General features: G+C 37.6%; 1 protein-coding gene across 1 annotated transcript in view; it reads right to left on the bottom strand.

Annotated features, from left to right (window-relative positions):
• Positions 1 to 1,713: 1,713 nt before the first annotated feature.
• The window catches only part of SLC7A10 (solute carrier family 7 member 10), a 524,687-nt gene continuing 505,121 nt past the window's right edge, over positions 1,714 to 21,279 (bottom strand). The window contains exons 9-11 of the mRNA XM_069216530.1: positions 10,374 to 10,523; positions 4,780 to 4,957; positions 1,714 to 1,863 (exon numbers count right to left, since the gene is read on the bottom strand). Of these exons, the coding sequence (XP_069072631.1) occupies positions 1,733 to 1,863; positions 4,780 to 4,957; positions 10,374 to 10,523 (459 nt within the window). The 3' untranslated portion in view covers positions 1,714 to 1,732. The remainder of the gene's footprint in view (positions 1,864 to 4,779; positions 4,958 to 10,373; positions 10,524 to 21,279) is intronic.

Genomic DNA, 21,279 nt, shown 5'->3' with positions numbered 1-21,279 from the left:
CACAGGAATACTTTGATGGGGTGGGGATAACTAAACATACATAGGAATCCTTTTTTGGAGCAGAAGACAGGCATGTCTGATTTAACAGAATAGCTGAGCCCTGGTATGTTCGTTTTGTTGAAGCAGCCAGAGACCTTTTTACTGATAATTACATCAACATACTATCACAAATCTGGTTGAAGGCAGCTAAATATTAGTATAACAATTAATGGGACAACAAAATCCTTGCATATAAAGTCATGGAGCAAATAAATCCCAACACCAATAACTTATGTGAATCCTGATGGGAATGCTAATCGCGGGCTTCATTCTGACGGATTCTAGTTGAAGAATTAATTAGTGACTAAATTCTGTAGAAGCAAGCCATCCATGCACAAGCCCTGATAGCAATGCAGTGGCATAATGGAAAGAGATGGCCCACCCCTGCAGAATATGAAGCGGGACCCATGAGTCTACCATTTTTCACAGATAGTTATTGGACTTGGGTTAAATAGGGTAAACCTGATGTATTTTGGACTCAAGGAAGGGTTGGGACCCCTCCTGTGCTGCAGGGCTTGGGTTACACACCTGCACAAATGTAAGCAGACATAAATGGTTACATGTAGGTCGAGATTACAGACGTGCGTGGTGTATACTGGCCACAAATTACATTCACGCACCCAGAACATTTATTTGTGGTCAGAGCTACATAATCTTTAATGCGGGTGTATGAACGCAGGTGGAATACTTCTGCTGGAGAAGGGTTTCGTCAGATCCAATGTGGCTGGTGTTGGCACGATTACTGGCACTGAGTGATGAACTGTGAAGGGGAATCATTATTGGAAAATGTACTGTGTCAGGGGATCTCTTCTGGAATAAGAATAAAATGAGGATGCAAGAGAACCGGCACTACAACTTATGACACACTTTCTTGAGAAATAACTGCCGTGCCATTATCTTTTGGATAAATAAATTGTATTTGAGCATTGCTGCGTCTACACAAATAATTCTACTAAGTCTGTGTGGCATGTCTACTGAAATAGTACATTATTGGCAGTTTTCTTTTTTGCAGTGAACATTTGCCAGGAGAAGGGTTTTACTTTTCCTGGCACAAGAGGCATGGTGAGTATTATTTTTCCACTGACACCAAAACTACCTTGAGAATCTATTATTTATACGAGTGGCTGACTAGAGATAACCCCGCTGACCCAGAACAATATTGCTTTCCTTTCTTCTATGAAATCATGGCATATTGGCTAATATCCCTCTTTAGGCCTTTAAAAACAATTGTCAGCTGAGCCTCTATACTGAGGTATCATATTTTAGAATACACAAGTGCCACATTTTCAAAACCAATCGAAAGGCGGATAGGCCCTAAAATGCTAGCTTTCATAGACTCCACTTACCTGTTAAGAGACAACATCTTTTGTGGCTGGAAGGAGTTGTGACTGAGGCAGATTTATCAACTGCAGCCATGTCATCTCCAATGCACTAATAAGATGCAACTCTTTCTCCTTGTTTGACGCTCTTACGTAGTGGCCACATGTAAATCTCCGATTCAAAAGTCGAAATAATAAACAACTAGTTCTGGTTTTATTTTTAGGAAATACCAAGAGCATGTTGGTATTCTATAACACGAGTTCTAGGTACAGGAGTGCCTTACCTTTTGTATTTCTCTGTCCTAAAAACATTTTCAAAGAAGTACTTTATAAAAATCAACATGTAAACAAAATGCTACTTCTATTAGAATATTTTATTTTTTCTTTAGTGATATTTCATTTTCTGCAACTTCTGAATGATTGTAAGGTACGATATCTTCTGTTGGTGCGTCGTCCTGGGGATATACCACATAGCAAATCTTCTGCCCACAGTATGTCATGGACTCTACAGAAGAAGGAAAACACAAAGAAGGCAGCACTGTAATTTTTCTTATTGAAGAAATTAATACATTTGGACTACGCAATGGCATTATTGGGATCAAACACCGAACTTCAAAGGCTGTGCCCTGTGATATTCAACTCAAACCTCAACTCGAGTTAAAATAAGGACTTTTAAATGTTAGATTTGATATGCAAGACAGTGCATTCTGAAAGATGAGTCTTTTAAAGATTTATTAAAATAGGCAAATACATTTGACTTTATGACACAGAATTTGGACTTAAATAAATATGTGAGATTGTTGTGTCCTCCTTCAAGAAATTGCAATGTACTCTTTCATTGTTAAGAAGTAAACAAAAATATGCGTTACCAAAAATGGACATTGCTCTGCTAGGTGTAGTGTGTCATCAAAGCTGATTGTTGCTTGAAATAGCCTCACAACAGTAATATCAACACAGTAGTCATAACACAGAGTGGACACAGAAAATGGAAGCGCATTGGTTCAAGTGTGTATACATCACTTTACTTATGTGATCCAAGTTAGGCCTCCACATTGGTTTGAAACCATTAATCTGTGGATACAAGCCTACATTACACTGCTGTAAGAGGAGATTAACAAATATTAAAAGGTCTATATATATTTTGTTTATAGATTTTGCAGAATTGCCCATTAAATATGACAGGTTTCTCGACATTTTCTAAATTCTTTAAAACCACTCAATGCAGAGTCAATCTTGTTGTTTCTCTTTTTCAATGTTTAGCTTCATTGAGCTATACAACCAATACCGCTTTCGTCCTGTGGTTTTAGAAAAACAGCATTATAATGGTTTAAAAGATGCAACCGTTAATCTTAAACAAAGATCTTGATTCACTGGAGCATACATACATTTACACAGTGTATATTTCTGCCTATTTAGTGTTCATGTTAATTTCTGACTTTCGTTTTTGGGATGTACAGTGTGTTTTGCTTAATATTGTATTGTTTGTCTTACGGTTCCATATATGCACAGGGCCCCACATTGTAAAGACGTGGTACTTTTCTCTGAGTACCATTGTAATGTGACCAGCAGAAGATGCAGTTTGTGTTTCATATGACTAGCAATCTACTGAATAGACACAGAACATGAGAGGATCGTTACACAAAACATTTGACACGCTTATGTGAAGGTGCACAAAGTTGGATTTGAATCCTCAAATCTCGAGTCACAGAATAAGGAATTCCTGGCTGCAAATTCCACTTTCGACGTGGAAATCGGGATTTTCAAACCAGAAATTAATTTTACAACTGGGTAATAGTGAGAAGAATGTCAGAGTTTCGACACTTGCAAGGTTAGGGGTGTGGATAAAATGAGGGAGGTTGGGGAGTGTTGGCAGGTGTGACAAGCTCTCCAAAATGTTTGGAACAACTACAAAGTAGTACAATTGTTAGTATTCCAAAACATTACACATAGTCCTTCCCACTTTGAAAATGCTTGTGAGGTTACTCTTAGTGAAGTTAGGAACAAGTGTTTGAAGAATGAGAACATGTTTTTAACACCCCCTTTTTTCCGTTCGCACTAGGCAATGGGTTTTTTCCACGTACAAAATTATTCTACGTGAATAAAAAGTTTGCACGTGCTGATGGGCATATCTGATGTATGTATACCTTTATGTAGCACGTTCTGTGCTATATGGGCCAGTAAGAATTTGCGTGGAATTTTCTGATTTGTAAAACCCTTATTTACTTCAGTGGATTTTCATAATTTTTAAGGTCGTCAATTTGCACCACTCGTAGGAGGAAATCTACTGCATTTATTTTTGTGAATCATAATTGACATGTTACTATGAATGTCTGCATTCTGGAACAGTTGAACAGCACTCGTTAAGCATTCCTTAGCTGAATAAGGTGTTAAAATATGAACTCATTAGGCCTTGAAGTAACTATGGTAATTGACAGAACACGTTGAGAAGAGCTGCTCTGGTAAACTTTATTAAGGTTTTGATAATTGATCCTAAATGGCATTTTAAACTTTCTGGTTTGATTTCTTGCAGCCAAGCAAACTGTGGCTTGCTGCTTCATGGTTGAATCTAAAGAGACTATATAGAGGGACTCTAGTACTGCCACTTAATTCCCAGTGGAAAACAAGCTTGGGTTCTGTTTAGAAAACGTGTGCGCAACAAAATAAATTAAAACAGTTAATAAAGACTCATCATGGTGGCGCTGGAATGGTGGCTGCGTGCTGATAATATGCAAGTGGAGTAGATGCCTGTGTGGTCGATCTGATCTGATTGTCCGTCACTCCCCTGGTCGTACAATTAACTGTTAGGAGATGTGCTAAGACACATTTTAAGGTTGTGTGAAGTTGCAGAATTTGATCTCATACCCTCTTGAGGTCTGTAGACAATTTGCACTCTCTCAGTTTCAATAAATACCTTTCCCCCACATTTGTGTGAAAAGGTGTTCTTTTGCAACACAACACCCCACATAAATAAGCTTGCAAGCATACATTTGACTTATTTTTCCGCACTGCATAGAAAACACTGATAGACTTTGATAGAAACAGTCTATGTAAATTTTCCATCGTTGCTGGATTAAATTAGAGTGAAACGTATCTCACAATGTGATGAAAAAAACTTTGCACTACACAAACTATACATGGATAAAGGTGACACTTTACCCGAACACTTCGCAAACTTCAAAAATTAGGAAAATTGTAAACTTTCCTGACATAAAAATACTACATTGATATTGATAACCCAGGGGCGGTGAGGATACTGGGCAATCCCTTGCTTGGTTTATAGCATGCAAATAATAAGCAAACTCATACATTATGCTCCAAACGTTTTCAAGTATTGAAGTATCAAAACAATGCATTACACTTCACATTCAGAATGAAAGAGATTGTATAATGTTTTGTACAGTAAAGTAAAACTGGTCCTCACCAATAAAACTATTTATACATTTTGGTTTGTTCCTCCAATACACGCCCAGAAAAAAGACAGGTACTCCTGTCAGTATGATAATAAGGCCAACTCCACAGACGACTGGTTCTGAGTAAAAACTGAAGATGAGCAGAAATGCCCAAAATGCCAGATACGTAATTGGAATAATCAGGTTAATCTAGAGAAAGAATAGACATGTTAGCACATTGTACCTATAAGCAGTAAAAAAAAAAAAAAAAAATGATGCAATTCTATGTAATCTAGGATATGTGTGTATATATATATATATATATATATATATATCTATATATATATATATATTCCTTTTTTTGTATACAACTCTATTTGACAAAAACATATATATATTCCTTTTTTTGTATACAACTCTATTTGACAAAAACTTGCATTATTATTTTGTTCAGTCCATTCTGTTAAAGACAATTTATAAACTGTGCTTTATTGACTTTGTATTTGATTACTCCTTTGTCCTTCTTCGGAGACCCGATCTGCATCAATTGAACTGCCTTTATTGTTCAGTAAATCCTGAGAGAGTTTACCCCTCCACTGATCACTTTGCTGGTACATGCTTATTTTTTTGTGAGATATATTAGATTCTTTGCCAACCAGTCCCTTGACATCTCCCTCATTGAATGCTCTGATGGCTTCTTGGCAACCTCTTGCTCCACTATTGCTATTCTCAAGGAAATTCTTGAATCATCTTCACAAATCATCTGTAGCACTAAAAGAGAGGTCGACAGATAGCATGTTTACTTTATGTGAACAACCATGTAATTATGGATAGGAACCAGATTTGCCTTCAGATTAAACTGGATGCATTTGCTTGTTACTGTGGGAAAAAAAGGTTGAATGTGGGTAAAACTAAAAGACCGATGTTTGGGTACCAGAAAAATAGATTTAAGTGGCATCTAGGTACAACAAAGATTGATGAAGGAATGCCTATAGATATATGGGTATGCGCTTCTCCTCCAATCTAAGCTGGAAAACCCACTGTGAAATGGTAAAAGTGAATGCCCTTCAAAAAATAAAGGGTCTATGCAAATTGAGGACACAGTATAAGGGGGTAGATACTAGATCAATTCTAACTACTTTTCAGGTATTAATTTTATATAGATCAGGCATTTTATTTTTGGGTGGCATGCAGAATTGGGAAAATATTGAAAGCCTGTCTCTTAAACTTGTATTGAATTTACCCAAATCAGCTACACTCCAAGCAATAGGGTTGGAGACTGGGCTGACGTCATGGTATAACATCTTGGAGAAAGCCACTTTGAAATTTTGGAACAAGTTGTTAGTGTCAGGTGAGGATGAGGCAGCTTCTTATTGTATAGATGGCATGGTGAAAAGTGAGTTAAGATGTGCTGCAAGTCCAAGAAGAGATATTCTAAATGTTGAAGAATACTTTTTCTGTGACTTTTCCATGATCTCTGTACCTGTAAACCTCTAAAAAATGAATTGCATCTAACAAGGGAAAAGATCTCAAGTTAGGGATCTTAGGTATATGTTAACCAAAACACCCACTATCCACTTCTGGAATGCTTGGTGTAACCACCGCCAACTCCCACCGTACACGTCCAAAGGGCTGTGAGTTTGGGTGGATTAACGTATAGTAATGAAAATTACTTTACGTTAAAAAACCATAGAAATTGACCCAAAAAACGAAAGGTTACAGAGGCGTTATAATTAGGAAATGGAATAAAAAAAAAACCATAGAAATTCACTTAAAAACACGAAAGGTTACAGGGACATTATAGTTAGGCTCACACTTTAAATGTACTTAAACTCGTGCCCTCGCCACACACTGCTTATTACCCCACAAATTACGGAATCATGACATTTTTGATAACATCATTGATAATATCAATGTAATATTTTCAGCAAAATGTTTGAGGAATAAACTGTGCATGGCTGAGGTGTGAGTTATAGTTACCTTAGGGCACGAGATATAGTTACTTGAGATAATTTATTTGCAATATTGTTGTTTTAATAACATGATTCAGAATGTAAATATTTGTCTATATCATACTGCTGTGCAAGGGAGTCAGCGATAAATATTTGATAATCATTAAGTACTATGTTCATGTCCTATTTAAAGATGGCATTGATGGTTCCATGGTATTATGTCCTCTCTCTGACTTTGTACACGAAAATTACACCAACAAAATGATTTTTCTCATATATGAAACTAAATGCTTAGTAAATATTGATATATGAACATACACTGCAAAAAAGAGGAAGGACAGCGAATACTAATCCTGTATTTTTCATTTTGTTCAGAGTGATAATTGTATTTGTTGCGCAAAGAACTGTTATAAGATGGTTCCCAATTTGTAAACTATGCTTAGTCTTTTGTTTTACTTATGTGTTAAATATGGTGTTTGTACGGAAACCTTGATGTTTAAATTTGTATGATTTGTATGTACCACCACTTTATATGCTATTAAATCAAATTATGTATATATTCACTTAAAAAAACAAAGGTTACAGGGACATTATAGTCAGGTTCTCAATTTAGTCATACAAAAACATAGAAATTTGAATACAATCAACAACACCTCTTATACATCAGTCACCTGCTGTCACATTCTTTCCCCCCATGGCATCAGGCCTGGTGCCATACTGTTGTTTTTCCAATCCCAAGTAAAGCCTTTCCATTTTAGTGGCAATCCAGGATTCTTCCCTTAACATTTACCAGGCCTCTGCTGCATTACGACCGCAATCTACAAAAACTCCAGATGCATAATATTGAATAATAAGTCTCAAATCCCACATAGTCAAAACAAGTGACTGTCTCCTCCAGTTATTCAAGTAAAAACTCTCTTCTTTAAAAGTTTAAAAGTCGGAGCAGAATCAGATGCATTGCCAATAAATGTACACTTTTCCTTGTACCTCTCTGTTGTCACTGGATACCGGACACATATAGCTTCAGAATCATGCCTTAATTCAGCCATCAAAAGTCCACTATAGATGCAGCCTTGCATGTGGACATGGTGAAATGGATTACACTATCTTTCTTTAGGTGACCAATGACCCAAATATAACATGTCTATGTTCAGCTGAACCGGAATGAAGAAATCTCCCTGACAAACTTCTAGTTTTGACACCCATCTACAGTTTGTCTTCTTTTTGTTGAGCACACGATTTGATGTAAGGCACAATAGACTTCAAAGTCATTGCATACTCCTCTAGCAATCGAATCACCTACCTGCTAATTTTAAAAACATTATTTGTAGCTTGTATGTGGGATACTAACATTCCTTAACATAGATGGCTAAGGGGAGAGAGCCTAGTAAGAACCCTTGATTGATTTCCTTTCACTCTACAATTGGCGCTGTTTACGCTACATGTTGTCCATATTGGACCCTCACCGTAGTCTTCACATTTAAGGCAATTATACTGTTCAACAATGTTGGTTGCACATAAGGGAGTCTACCTTGTATTAAAATAAAAGTGCCTAATTTAGGTTTGCTCACTAGTCTGTATTACAAAAGAGTGCATGTTCATTTTGCTGTGAACGAGCTGTGCACATTAGTGTTTTATTTTGCCTTCAGAAAATCATTTAGGTTCATCTGTAAACCGTGGTCTCTATTTGCATGTAACAAAATAATGTTTCACTAGCTTTTCCAGTAAAGGATGTTCTGATGTTGCAAAATTTCAGTGCTGCTCAGCTGAGCCTCCGTTAACACTTTAATGTTTTCGTATGTGGAAAATAAGTTCATTTTTTTTCCTCCTGTTTTGCATTAACAAAACATACCATTTCTTATGTGCAACAAATTATTTGCACTGTTCACCAGTACAAATAATGTACAAGTAGAAGTTGGTTTTAAATTGATGGCTGATTGGGTCACTGTAATATTTCAGTGCTGCTTTTACTTAATGTTGTGCTATGCAAATTGTGTGTTTTCATTCTCCAGAACATTATAAAAATAAGGGCTTTTGGGGAAAAAACAGATATCTTTTGTACTTTCGGCTTGTTCCTTAAAGAGGCAAGATGTGTGTGGTCCATTCTGTTTTTAGAACCCATTTACTATTATTTGATTGACTTCCAGATGTGCAGTGGCATACATAATTTGTTAAAGAAACATTGCATTATTGCATTTGTTATGGTTTTGGTTTATGCTAATTCCCATGATTAACTCATGTATTTTACTTTCTGTAATGAAACTGTTATTTGAATAAATTTTCAAAAACTGAAAAGAGGAATAGCTTTGTAGTAGATGTTTCCTTTTTGCTCTTTATTGAGCTTTATTGAGTGTTAAAGTTCAAGATTCTCCCTTTTCCTGCCTATTGATCCTCCTTAATTAATTGTGGGTGGATGCTTGATCCACGCTTAATGCGTTACATCCCTGCAGAAATTATTACATTATTAGATTGAAGATTTGGAAAAGCAATGTTTACTTCGATGTGAGGAACTCATGGACTTACTTCCCTTTCTAATTAATTGTATTTTCATATTGTAGCTCATAGGTGATACCTGTGCACCCACATATATTAATCAGGATAGTTACACCACAATGAAGACAAGTCCTTGGGTCCATGTATGCTAAAGTTCTATTTGACTTGGTTGTACACAGTGCTTTGAGTCAGCCACATAGAGTAGAGTCTGTTGACAACATTACTTCTAGTTTTGTACCATCACAGGTATTCCTAGATGTGGTGATGACCATTTTTTCATTTACTGTGACCTGGAGTAATCCCTTCACGAACTGTTACCACACAGGGACTTTTACAAAACTGACTAACTGCCTTTCATTTTGTTATCAGACCAAGAACCTCTGAAGGCTGGAAAATTCCAACACCAAGGGGGCAATTATTGTCAAATCAGACCATTTATTAATACCTCAACAATTATGTCTACCACTATTCATGCTATTTAACATTTTAAAATACAGTTGTTTTTGATAGAGTAATTGAACTAAAGTAGCCCATTCTACATCAGTCACTCAGTTTTTTGCACCAAACTCACTCAATTGCATTAGTCTTCCAAAAGTCAGGTTCACTTTACAATTTAGATCAAATAGACCCCTGAAAACTGGAAATTAATGTTGAAAAGGGTGAATAGCAACAGGTCAAAGTTCAACAGTAATCAGTCAATGCAGAATTTTCAATTGACATTAATTGAATGTAAAGTTTGGTCATGTGGATATTATGAACATCTGGTACAGCACCAGCCCTTCTGGAGGGTACTTTTATAAGTGCAGAAGTGATAGAATAACCAAATTTGATTGCTGTCCCACAAGGAAGCAATATATCCGGAAGCAAAAAGCTGTTAAACACTTGTGTAAACTGCTGAACTATCCATCTCTTTAGAGTTGTACCTTATGTATACTATTTACTTAAACATGGAGGGATTTCACTTTCAATACCACTCTCTTCTGCTGTTTTCCAAGCACCTCCCATTCCCCACCTGAAATTGTCCCTCTTAGTCCTTCTGCCAGTAAGCAAAGCAAAGAATCAAATTCAAAGAAAATTAGTATCTTTAAGAGGGATTAATTATTGATTGGAACATAAGAAAGATAATTTTTCAGTTAGCACAGGTATTATCCTTTGCATTTGCACTCCACAGCATTGCTTACCTTTATAGGGCGGTACAGGTTTGGCTTCCTGAAACGTAGCACAATCAAGCCCATGATCGTCACTCCATAGCAGAGGTAGTTAATGAAAGACACATAATTGATTAGTGTGTATGTGTCACCCACGAGCATGATTACAATGGTGGTGCCACACTAGAACAAAAATAATTCAGAAGGATCTGGTCAATGACATGGCATGAATGATCATCAGAAGCATACAAAGATATATTGAATGACAAGTTAGGTGCTTTGATTGTGATGCTGTTGTCGTTTCTGTCAGCCCTTGTGAGTGGACAGTTACTAAGGGGGTTATTCTAACTTTGGAGGAGTGTTAATCCGTCCCAAAAGTGACGGTAAAGTGACGGATATACCACCAGCCGTATTACGAGTTCCATAGGATATAATGGACTCGTAATACGGCTGGTGGTAAATCCGTCACTTTTCCGTCACTTTTGGGACGGATTAACACCTCCTCCAAAGTTAGAATAACCACCTAAGTCTTTGGAATCAGAGAGATTGAATAGTTTTATGTTCTAGGCTACCTTCAAGAAAAATTGCCTTGTCTAGTCACTTATATTAAAAAGCGTTGTTGAGGGAGATAAATACAAGTCCACTAATTTGATAATTTGACAGAGTCACTTTGGCACCTTTCAGTTCTTGGCAGAGCTGGCTTTGTTTTTTTTTTTGCTCAGTTGAGAAGCCCAGCTCATGTAAGCAAGAGCTGGGTGACTTTCATAATCTGTGAAAGTTACTACTAAGTTTTGTATCTGGTTGAAAGTGCTCACCACCACCAACGAAACCCTGTGGGTGATAGACCCCACGTGTCTGCTGAGGTTATTAGTACTAGCTCTCATAAACCATGTGATTTAAGATCCACATTGGCAGTCACCCTTTATCATTTGAGTAGCATGCATCCGTTGTTGGGGTGGAGGTGGGAAGATGGCAACAAGCAGCAATTGTTTCAAGCATTATGTAGGATTTGGATTGGGCGCATGGTTTTCCCCGCACTCTACTATCAAGTTTTATTGTAGGCTGTCTTTGCACTGGTAAAAGTGCTGCAGTGAGGTGCGAAGAGAAAATGCACATTTATTGTAAAAGCTTTTCTTCGTTAATATAAATTACACATCCTGAAGTTCTTACATGTTTCATGGCATAGGAACTCAACAAGACCCACAAGAAGTAAATATTCATTAAGCAATAGGACAGAGTTATTTTATTTCCTTGTAGCACTATAAATGAGAGAATAGAGCCAAGCCACACCTTGAATAAACTGATGGTTTTACAAGTCAGGGAGGTTTAATAATGATTTGCACACAAACCCTTTGGGCTCTCTGCTTTTGATAAGTCTAGGTCTTCAAGTTAATGTTAGATGTAGCAGTTTAAAATGCAGCTTGTGCTGCAAAATGAAAATAAAATTCCACTTTGGGAAATATTTGAACACAATATACTTTTCTACATGTCCCCATCTATACTGCAAGCTACAGCCACACAACTGAAGCAATATGTCCTGCATGACTTTAGAGTTCAGTCATGTTACATACATTTGTGTGTCGCTCTTAGGAGGGTAACTCACTTAAGGACACTAGGAATTTTTCACTTATTGGCCGGTATCCTGTACTTTGTTTTGTCCCCAACCAAATGTGACTTTCACTCTGCACAACAAATAAGGCTGTGCCCTCTGGTTGGTGACACTAATATACTATAGCAGCCGTTGTGAGTCTTTCTGGGCATTTTAGTGTCTGGCTACAGACATATACAACATATTGCTGATATTGAAATGGTGTAATTGACACCACTATGTCGCAAGTGAAGCAGCCACAGTTTCTGCACCACTATTTTGCATGCACAGAGTACTAGTATCATCATGTGTCTTATGTATGTATGCCAGGCAAGTCAGGTGTGTTAGTATTGCCAATGCTGCTTTCTAGTTTGTATCCTAACATGTGGAATGGTTGGAGTGTCTATGCAGTTGTTTGCAGCATGCTTATTTAGAAACACATTTTGAGAGAAATTTTAGCATGAACATATTGCAAGCTACTGTATATCGACAACATCGGAAGAACAAAGAACGTTACTGTTGGTGGAAATGTGTACAAACGATATAAAATCTAACCACAAGAATGACTCTGTGACAACATCACAATATTACAAAAAATCTTCCATATCAACCTTTTCTGATTTTCATTAAGGAAAATAGCAAACTGATTTTGCTTAGTTGTTAATTTACAAAAATTAGACCATTGTTTGCATATATTGTAATCAATGCAATTGATGCAAACATCTGCTCGTCTATTTCTGTGACTATGAATACATATCCATTGCTTTATATTATGTTAAGTCAGAATATATGCCAAAGGGAGGCAATTTTTCATAGTAATAAAGGTAACATCTTTATGATAATGTGACACGTGTTGTCTACAGAAGTTATTACATACGATGTAGCAGGATGTAATTACATTTGTGAACAATTTTGTAAGAAATATCTTTCCAGTTGACAAATATTTATACACTCTTGTAAAGAGTAGTTTTTGCTTAAATTATCAATTAAAAACTTAGTATCTTAAATGTGTGGCTGTAGCTTTCAGCGGAGATACAGTAAATTAGGATAAAACTCAGGACAAATATACATCGTAGGCTACGAGGCTATCAGCCTCTGTAAAATATAATAAACAATGTCAACATATTACTCGAGTTAAGAAAATTGATAGTGGGTTCACACTTGAAAAGCTATATTTTATTTAAATGTCATGGAAGATATTTGAAAGGAGTTCATTGTCAGCAAGAAACAGACCCCATATTAGTCTGCAGGGAAATCTTTTATCTAGGTTCTCTCAGCAGAGATTTTTCTTGCAAAGATTGTAATTGGGTCCAGTGCTTATAAACAAACAAAGCGGGTGTTATACAAATAAGGAGCAGCACTAACGAATATCCCTCCCAAGTAACAATCTCCAATTATTAAATTACAGTGCTCCTGGAGGGGAAGAAAACACCCCACTCCCCCAAAAATGTCCACAAGGAAAACAAAACAGAATAATGTCCAAGGCACACGTATTTGTTAAATAATTGCAGTCCACAGGTCCATAGATGAAAAGTTATTGTGTATTTAATGTAGTTTCCTTCTCCAAACACATCCAAAGCAGCCAATACGTGTTTCGTCACGCGACCAATCCTCGCATTGACTTCATCAAGTCTGCAATTGATAAATAAAATTGCCTATATAATATCAAACAACAAATAATCAATGAATATAAAATATACAATGATAATACCCAGTGCTAACATAATAGTGCTCACGATCCACTAGTATGATGAAAAAAATGTGAAGAGAAAACTGTGAAGAAAAAAATGGTGGGGAATACACCCATTAGTAATACCAAGTAATATTTATAGACAAAAAAAACATTATACCAGAATATTGTTCACGTGCTGAATCTGTGAAACAATGGCACCCCCTACACCAGATTGCTACAAATCTTTTAAGTGTGAAGTTAAGCCAAACAAAAATTCAAACTTTGTGAACTTGCCTCCACTGATTGAGTCAATTTGAAAAAAACCCTTGTTGCCAAAATTTCCAAAAGAATCAATTCACCGATCTCTTGCAAAAACTATCTGGTAGATGGTCATTGGAAGTCCAGTAATTACCTAAAGGCCATACCAAAATTTAAATAAATACGAACTACATCACAATCTAAACAAATAAAACTCAAATAAATATTTGTGCACTTTAATAAATTACAGGAATAATGCCAGACGTATAAACATTTCCCATTGCACCAAAAAGAAAATACCACGGAAACAATTGACAAGTAATACAATATCCAAATTAAGCCCAAAATGTAGAGCAAGACACCCTACCTATAGCCTGACATTCAATTAAACATTTCATTTAGGCCAATAATAAAACTGTAACTAAAATATGAATCGTAACAATAATATAAGTAACTTACTAAACAGTATATCAGAAAACCTAAAGAGCTCCATCGAAAACAAATATTTGCATAATAACCAAAAATCAAACAAAGTATAATAACTCACTTACCCCCAAAGCCGATAACAATACATCACATCCCAAAATTCAACAGCGTGTACGCTACTAGATCCATGAAACTGCACTCACCCCCCATGTAATCCACTTATACGTGAGGATGAGGCAAACTAGAAAGCGGACTGCGTAAGTGGAAAGTGTCCGCCATTATTGTAGTTCCACTATACGCGAGGAACGAAAACCGAAACCGGACTAATGATGATCAATATGCGCCATTATTGAAGTTCCCAATTAACCATCTAGACGCGTACATAATTATCTAGAATACAGAAATCGAATTAAAACCAGACAAACTGGTCAAAGTAAATTAGTAAATTAGTAATAATACTTGAAAAATAAAATTCATCCGAACCAATACATTTTAATGTAAGGGAAGCACAAAAGGATCAATAAAACATAAATCTCACATGAAACAAATGTGTTAGTATACACCTAAATAAAATAAACAGACTACAACCACAAAATAACGGAAAAACAAACCTAAATGTTGTGAGGAGGCAACAAATTAAAAAACGGACTACGTAAATAGACATGTCCGCAATTATTATAGTTCCACTGCACGAAAAGAGCGAAAAAACGTAAAGCGGACTAGTGATGATAGATATCGGCCATTGTTGAAATTCACAATTCACCATCTAGAGATATACGCAATTGTCTAGAATACAGTAATCAAAATTGTAAACAGAGTGCGTTTTAATGGATCTAGTAGCGTACACGCTGTTGAATTTTTGGATGTGATGTATTGTTATCGGCTTTGGGGGTAAGTGAGTTATTATAGTTTGTTTGATTTTTGGTTATTATGCGAATATTTGTTTTTGATGGAGCTCTTTAGGTTTTCTGATATACTGTTTAGTAAGTTACTTATATTATTGATATGATTCAGATTTTAGTTACAGTTTTATTATTGGCCTAAATGAAATGTTTTAGTGAATGTTGTGCTATTGGTAGGGTGTCTTGCTCTACATTTTGTGCTTATTTTGGATATTGTATTATTTGTCAATTGTTTCCGTGGTATTTTCTTTTTGGTGCAATGGGAAATGTTTATATGTTTGGCATTATTCCTGTAATTTATTAAAGTGCACAAATATTTCTTTGAGTTTTATATCTTTAGATTGTGATGTAGTTCGTATTTATTAAAATTTTGGTATGGCCTTTACTGGACTTTCAATGACCATGTACCAGATAGTTTTTGCAAGAGATCGGTGAATTGATTCTTTTGGAAATTTTGGCAACAAGGGTTTTTTTCAAATTGACTCAATCAGTGGAGGCAAGTTCACAAAGATTGAATTTTTGTTTGTATTTGTCTTAACTTCACACTTAAAAGATTTGTAGCAATCTGGTGTAGGGGGTGCCATTGTTTCACAGATTCAGCATGTGAACAATATTCTGGATTAATGTTTTTTTTGTCTGTTAATATCACTAATGGGTGTATTAACCACCATTTTTTTCTTCACATTTTTTTCATCACACTAGTGGATCGTGAGCACTATTATGTGAGCACTGGGTATTATCATTGTATATTTTATATTCATTGACTATTTGTTGTTTGTTATTATATAGGCAATTTTATTTATCAATTGCAGCCTTGATGAAGTCAATGCGAGGACTGGTCGCGTGACGAAACACGTGTTGGCTGCTTTGGATGTGTTTGGAGAAGGAAGCTACATTAAACACACAATAACTTTTCATCTATGGACCTGTGGACTGCAATTATTTAACATATACGTGTGCATTGGACATTATTCTGGGTCCAGTGCTTAATTTGTAAAAAAATAAAAAATGTAAGTGCCAGGGCTCTCGTCAGGAGGAGACCGCAGCTTGCCCAACCCATTTCCTCTGTCAGAGCTGCCAATGACAGTACCATTACAACTACTAACCATCACACGTTTACAAGTGTGACAATTCAGACTATTCTAGACCTCCAAAGCTATAAGAATGGCTTGGGGGGGCAGGTATTAGTCATTTTAATGTACAGTGTAGTAATATTCAACTGTTGTGCTCATCTCTAAATTAGATAGACAACGCCATCATGTGGCAAACTGTCATAAGTAGCGGTGATGAAAATTAAATGCTGATGCAGAGCACCAGAAACCACTTGCTCAAATTAGGAACTGACTGTGTCTTTAGTGAACTCTTTGAAACAGGGGTCTCCAATATGTGCAGATGATATCGGTATCCATGCCATATCTATATGACAACCACTAACCATACAAATTAGGTTAATTTAATTTAATTGCATGTAACTTTATTCTATGTGATCTCCTAACATTCTGGTGTGACTGCAGTCCCTAAACCTATATTGGTGACCTATGCTTCAGAAGGTCTGCTACTCATTTGTGATCACCCGAAGGTAGCTTCAGGCTTGCTTAATACTTGTTTTCAAGTGCACAGTGACAACTTTCACTCCTCTCTTGCTGTACAGAGCAGAACAGAGATGGTAGCAACTTCCCTTTATATGATTTTTACGTTTCATGTCAAAATATGAGTTCAAACATCACTGTGCTGTGGGCTTTTGTAAAAATGCACTGCTACAAATACTTGTCAGGGATGAACAGAAGGGCGCAATAATGCCTTCAGTCAAAAACAAGATGGAGGCCCTGGAACTGTAAACAAGATGTACACCCTGGAACTGTAAACAAGGTGGGCGCCCTGGAACTGTTAACAAGATGGGCACCTTGGAACTGTAAACAAGACGTGTACAATCCATCAGTTATTTCTTGGCATCGAGTTAAAGGCCTCAAGTACACTGGTAGCAGAGATAGTAATACACCTCTGTACTAAGGAGGGATATGACTTAATTGTTGGGGTGGGGAACGCTGCACAGCTAATCAGTTGCACTTTAGTCTACATAAGCTGGCCTGTCAGTCCTATGCATTATACTGGTACCTTTTAATATCACACCAACAGTAAAAACGTTCTTTATTTTTCCGTTTATTACTTCACTTTTTCCCCCGTTCTGATTCCAACAACAGGTTCATCCAATCACTCAATTTCTGGTGACAGTGTGACCCTCTGGATCCCGCACTGTAAGAGGACAAGCAATTGGAGCTAGACAGAAAACAGAAAAAATTACGTCTTTTAATACTGGTGAAAATTATTTGTTAAAGAAGCGTGTGTCATATGTGAAATCAGACCCAAGAAACAACTTTGTTGATCAAAATAGTACCTGTATTTCAAGTGCCATTTTTCGATTTTTTTCCTAAAATTAAAGTCTTTTGTGTGTGGACGTGTGCATTCTAAATGAGTACCTGCTTCTAACTTCAGTAAAGTACCTTAAAGGGAGAGGCATTTGTGAAACAGCAGCCCTACCGCGAAGTTAAGAATTAAAAAACCCTGTAAAACTTTCTTTGATCTTAAACTGAGTATACTCTTAATGCTTTCTAGATTTCAATTCGGGTCCTAGTTTAGTCTTGGGTGGTGATGAAAAACCTTCAGATTTTTGGAGATAGTGCTAAATTCAAAGGAAAAATCCACTTGTGAAATTTCCTTTACCTTATGGTTGGTATTTTTAAAAAATTTTATGCTGGACTAAAAATGCTTCATGTAGCAGGGCAAGAGACAGAGAGGGTGGTTACAGAAAGAAGTAGCGGTACAAAATAGTCTCCTCAACTTAGAGAAAATCATCAACAGATGCCTTGCCGAATACCTCATTGACCACCAACTCCTCAACACCACTCAGTCTGGTTTGAGACTCAACCACAGCATGGAAACTGCACTCATTGCCACTATGGATGATATCTGCATGAACTGGGATGGAGGAGACACTGAAGTCCTTATCCTTCTGGACCTGTCCACAGTGTTTAACAGGGTCTCCCACCTCATCCAACACCTACACAACATTGGAGTCCAAGGACAAGCACTCCAATGGATCTGCTCCTTCCTGACCTGAAGGACTCAGTCTTCAGCATGGCACCATGCACCTTGGATGTCTGGAACCTCTTCTGTGGAGTTTCACAAGGAACCTCACTGAGAATGACCCTCTTCAATCCCTCTAGCATACATCATCCACTCTCTCAACAGCAATTTCCTCTTCCATGCCGAAGAAATGCAATTCATTCTGTTCCTCATGAAAAGATGACAAGCACCTGGCTCAAGTTCAGTGCTTGCATGACTGAAATTGCCCACTGGATGAAGACCAACTGTCAGACGCTGAGCACCAACAAGATGAAATTGTGATCGTCTGGGAGAGCACTTCACCATAGGACTCTACCTGATGGCCAGAAGCGGTTAGGCTAACACTCATCCCTACCAATCACATCAAGATCCTCTGGATCATCATCACCAGCAAACTTGACATCACCATTCGAGACAATGCTGCCACTGTTTCATTCTTTCACACAATTCAGACTCTTCACCCACACTGTCAAGCGCTATAAAACACTGTCCCAGCATACCTCAACAATCGCATCTACTTTCATAAACCTTCCAGACACCTCCACTTGCCAGAGCTCCAGCTTGCACCCATCCCAAGCATACAGAGCACCAGATCCAACTGTTAAGCCTTCTTCTACATTGCTCTTAAAGCATGGAATGACCTGCGGCTACAACTAAGCGGCTCTTTCTCACTTCTTGAATTTCACAAGAAGCGGAAGACCTGACTTTTTGAGCAGTCCCACTAGGTCCTATATTTTGCTAAAGTCACACGTGTTCAGCACCAGGATACCCTCTCGGGTGATAGTGCACTTTACAAATCTGCATAACATAACATGTTATATTCGATTTTAGTGATGCAGCACTAAATTGAGCCATCAGTCTTAATGTAATCCAAAGGCATGCCCCAACAGATGCAACTTCAGTTCTTTCCTAATCTCAGGAGTTCTGGTTCAAGGTGGTGGCGGTGAGGTCCTGAGTTACAGAGGTCAGAGCCCATTATAGGGAAATATTTTGCTCCCAAAAAAACGATATCCCTCCTGATGGGTGGAGATCCTATTTGAGAGGGTGACCATTGACATTTGGCTTGACTGTACTAAATCATCAACTTTACAAGGTTGTATGGTGCACATCCATTGTGAGCCTTGTCTGGAATTAAGCACATTACTTAGTTGTGCTCTAATTTATGGCCGGTAGAGCAAGAGAGATATCTGTGTACCTCAAGGCAAGGATGAGTTAGGCAGCATGGTTTTTCACTGTTTACATTTTATCCATTGTATGACAGGCGAACGTACATAGAATCTTTTACACTGTTCATTGATGAGATAACCACTTCTAGGATTTTTTGAGGCATGGTTAGTAATGGCAGAATTCCACAGAGAATGGAAATATGACAGCACACATTTTTGATGATGGTGTTCACTTGTAGATTCAGTCACAGCTTTGTGTCTAAGATAACTGCTGCATTGTGCACCATGTATTTTATTGATATAGGTGGAAGAAGTTGCTCCATTGAAATATCAACCTGATTTGTTATTTGTTTTAGAAGTCAGACGTTTGTATATTACTTCGCAGATGTAAGAATGAGGACAAGCGCATAATGATGCACTTTTTGCGGCAGTGTGGTGCGGGAAATGGTGCTATTTTAAATATTTTGTTTACTTTACCTTTGCCTGATTCTATTTTACTTCACTTTAATTTGGTGGTACCTTGTGCGATTTTGCACCAAAGTATTTACTTAGGGCCTTGTAATCAGTTTCCTTATTTGCAGATTTCTTGCGAACTTCAGAGGGTGCCTGGCCTCTACTTCTTGATCTAAAAGGGCTTGCTTGACCTTTTTGCTCAGCCACGTCCCTGCAAGCAAATGGACTAGCTGCAGAGTTTAAGATGTGGCACGCATTGTGGTGAAGTGGAGCAGTGACTACTAGTATTTTAAAATCTCAATTTACTTTACTTTTTGTGAGTACTTCTCTTTTTTTTCTTATGAATTCACATTGCTGGCCACTGCCTCACTCCATACTATTTGAGTTGGGGCACTTTACTTTGTAATCAGTTGCTCTCCTTATAGGCTATTTGTGGAGTCTTGAGTGTGCCTTATCCCTGCCTCTGCCTTGGGCACGTACCTGGCCATCTTGCTCTACCCTTTCTAACCTGACATCAATCATACTCGGCGTTTCTGCCACAGAAGAGACAATGCCACTCTTGTTGCTGCATGGGGTGGACCTTCTGCTTATTTTACTTTTAAAGATTGGGTTCCTTGTGATTTGATGTCATAGGCCATCACTTCACTCCAAAATGCTTTACCTTGTAACATGCTGCTTTCTTTATAAACTCCTTGTAGAGTCCAGCAGGTTCTTGGCCCTCCTCCCATGGCCTGCTGGGATTTGCTGACCTTCTTGCTGATTTCCTTTCGGGCTAGCATCATTCACACTCAGATTGTATGCCAGTAGGTAGTGTGGTTCAGCCCAATTATGCCAAATCTCTGCAAGTGGGGTAGGGCGTTAGGGTTTAAGTACATCCCACTCCAACACAATGGTCATCTGCGGCCCTTCAGCTGAGAAGGATTGTATTTACATTAGTGAACCGATGTGCAGTTGACACCTTAGCTAGATAACCTCTTTGGAAGAAGTTTCCCTAATTACTTGCAAGTGACTATTCTCTGTTCAGTCTATTCTGCCATTCATGCAACCCCCATTGTCACACACCTTCTGGAAAACAGGTGTCACACCTTAAAGCAGCTCTTCCAAACACTTGCTCTCTTCCCCGTCATCAAGGCATATTGATCCTACTGCTGGGAGAGGATAGGAGGACATAAAGTGCCCGAGGGAAACATGGCTTCCAACTGCGTCCTTGTGTAGCCTTCCAACGGCCATTCCTGAAGGTGACAACGTCCTTCGTTTTGACCACAGACTGAAACTGACTTTATTCACCAAAGTACTCCAGGCAAGCCAAAATCCATCATCCTGCCAAAGTATGTTATTCATCCACTTTGCA

The sequence above is a fragment of the Pleurodeles waltl genome, chromosome 12 (assembly GCF_031143425.1).
Source record: "Pleurodeles waltl isolate 20211129_DDA chromosome 12, aPleWal1.hap1.20221129, whole genome shotgun sequence".
NCBI classification, from domain to species: Eukaryota; Metazoa; Chordata; class Amphibia; order Caudata; family Salamandridae; genus Pleurodeles; species Pleurodeles waltl.
The sequence above is the reverse complement of the archived record's forward strand: the minus strand, read 5'-3'. Positions and strand labels throughout refer to the sequence as shown.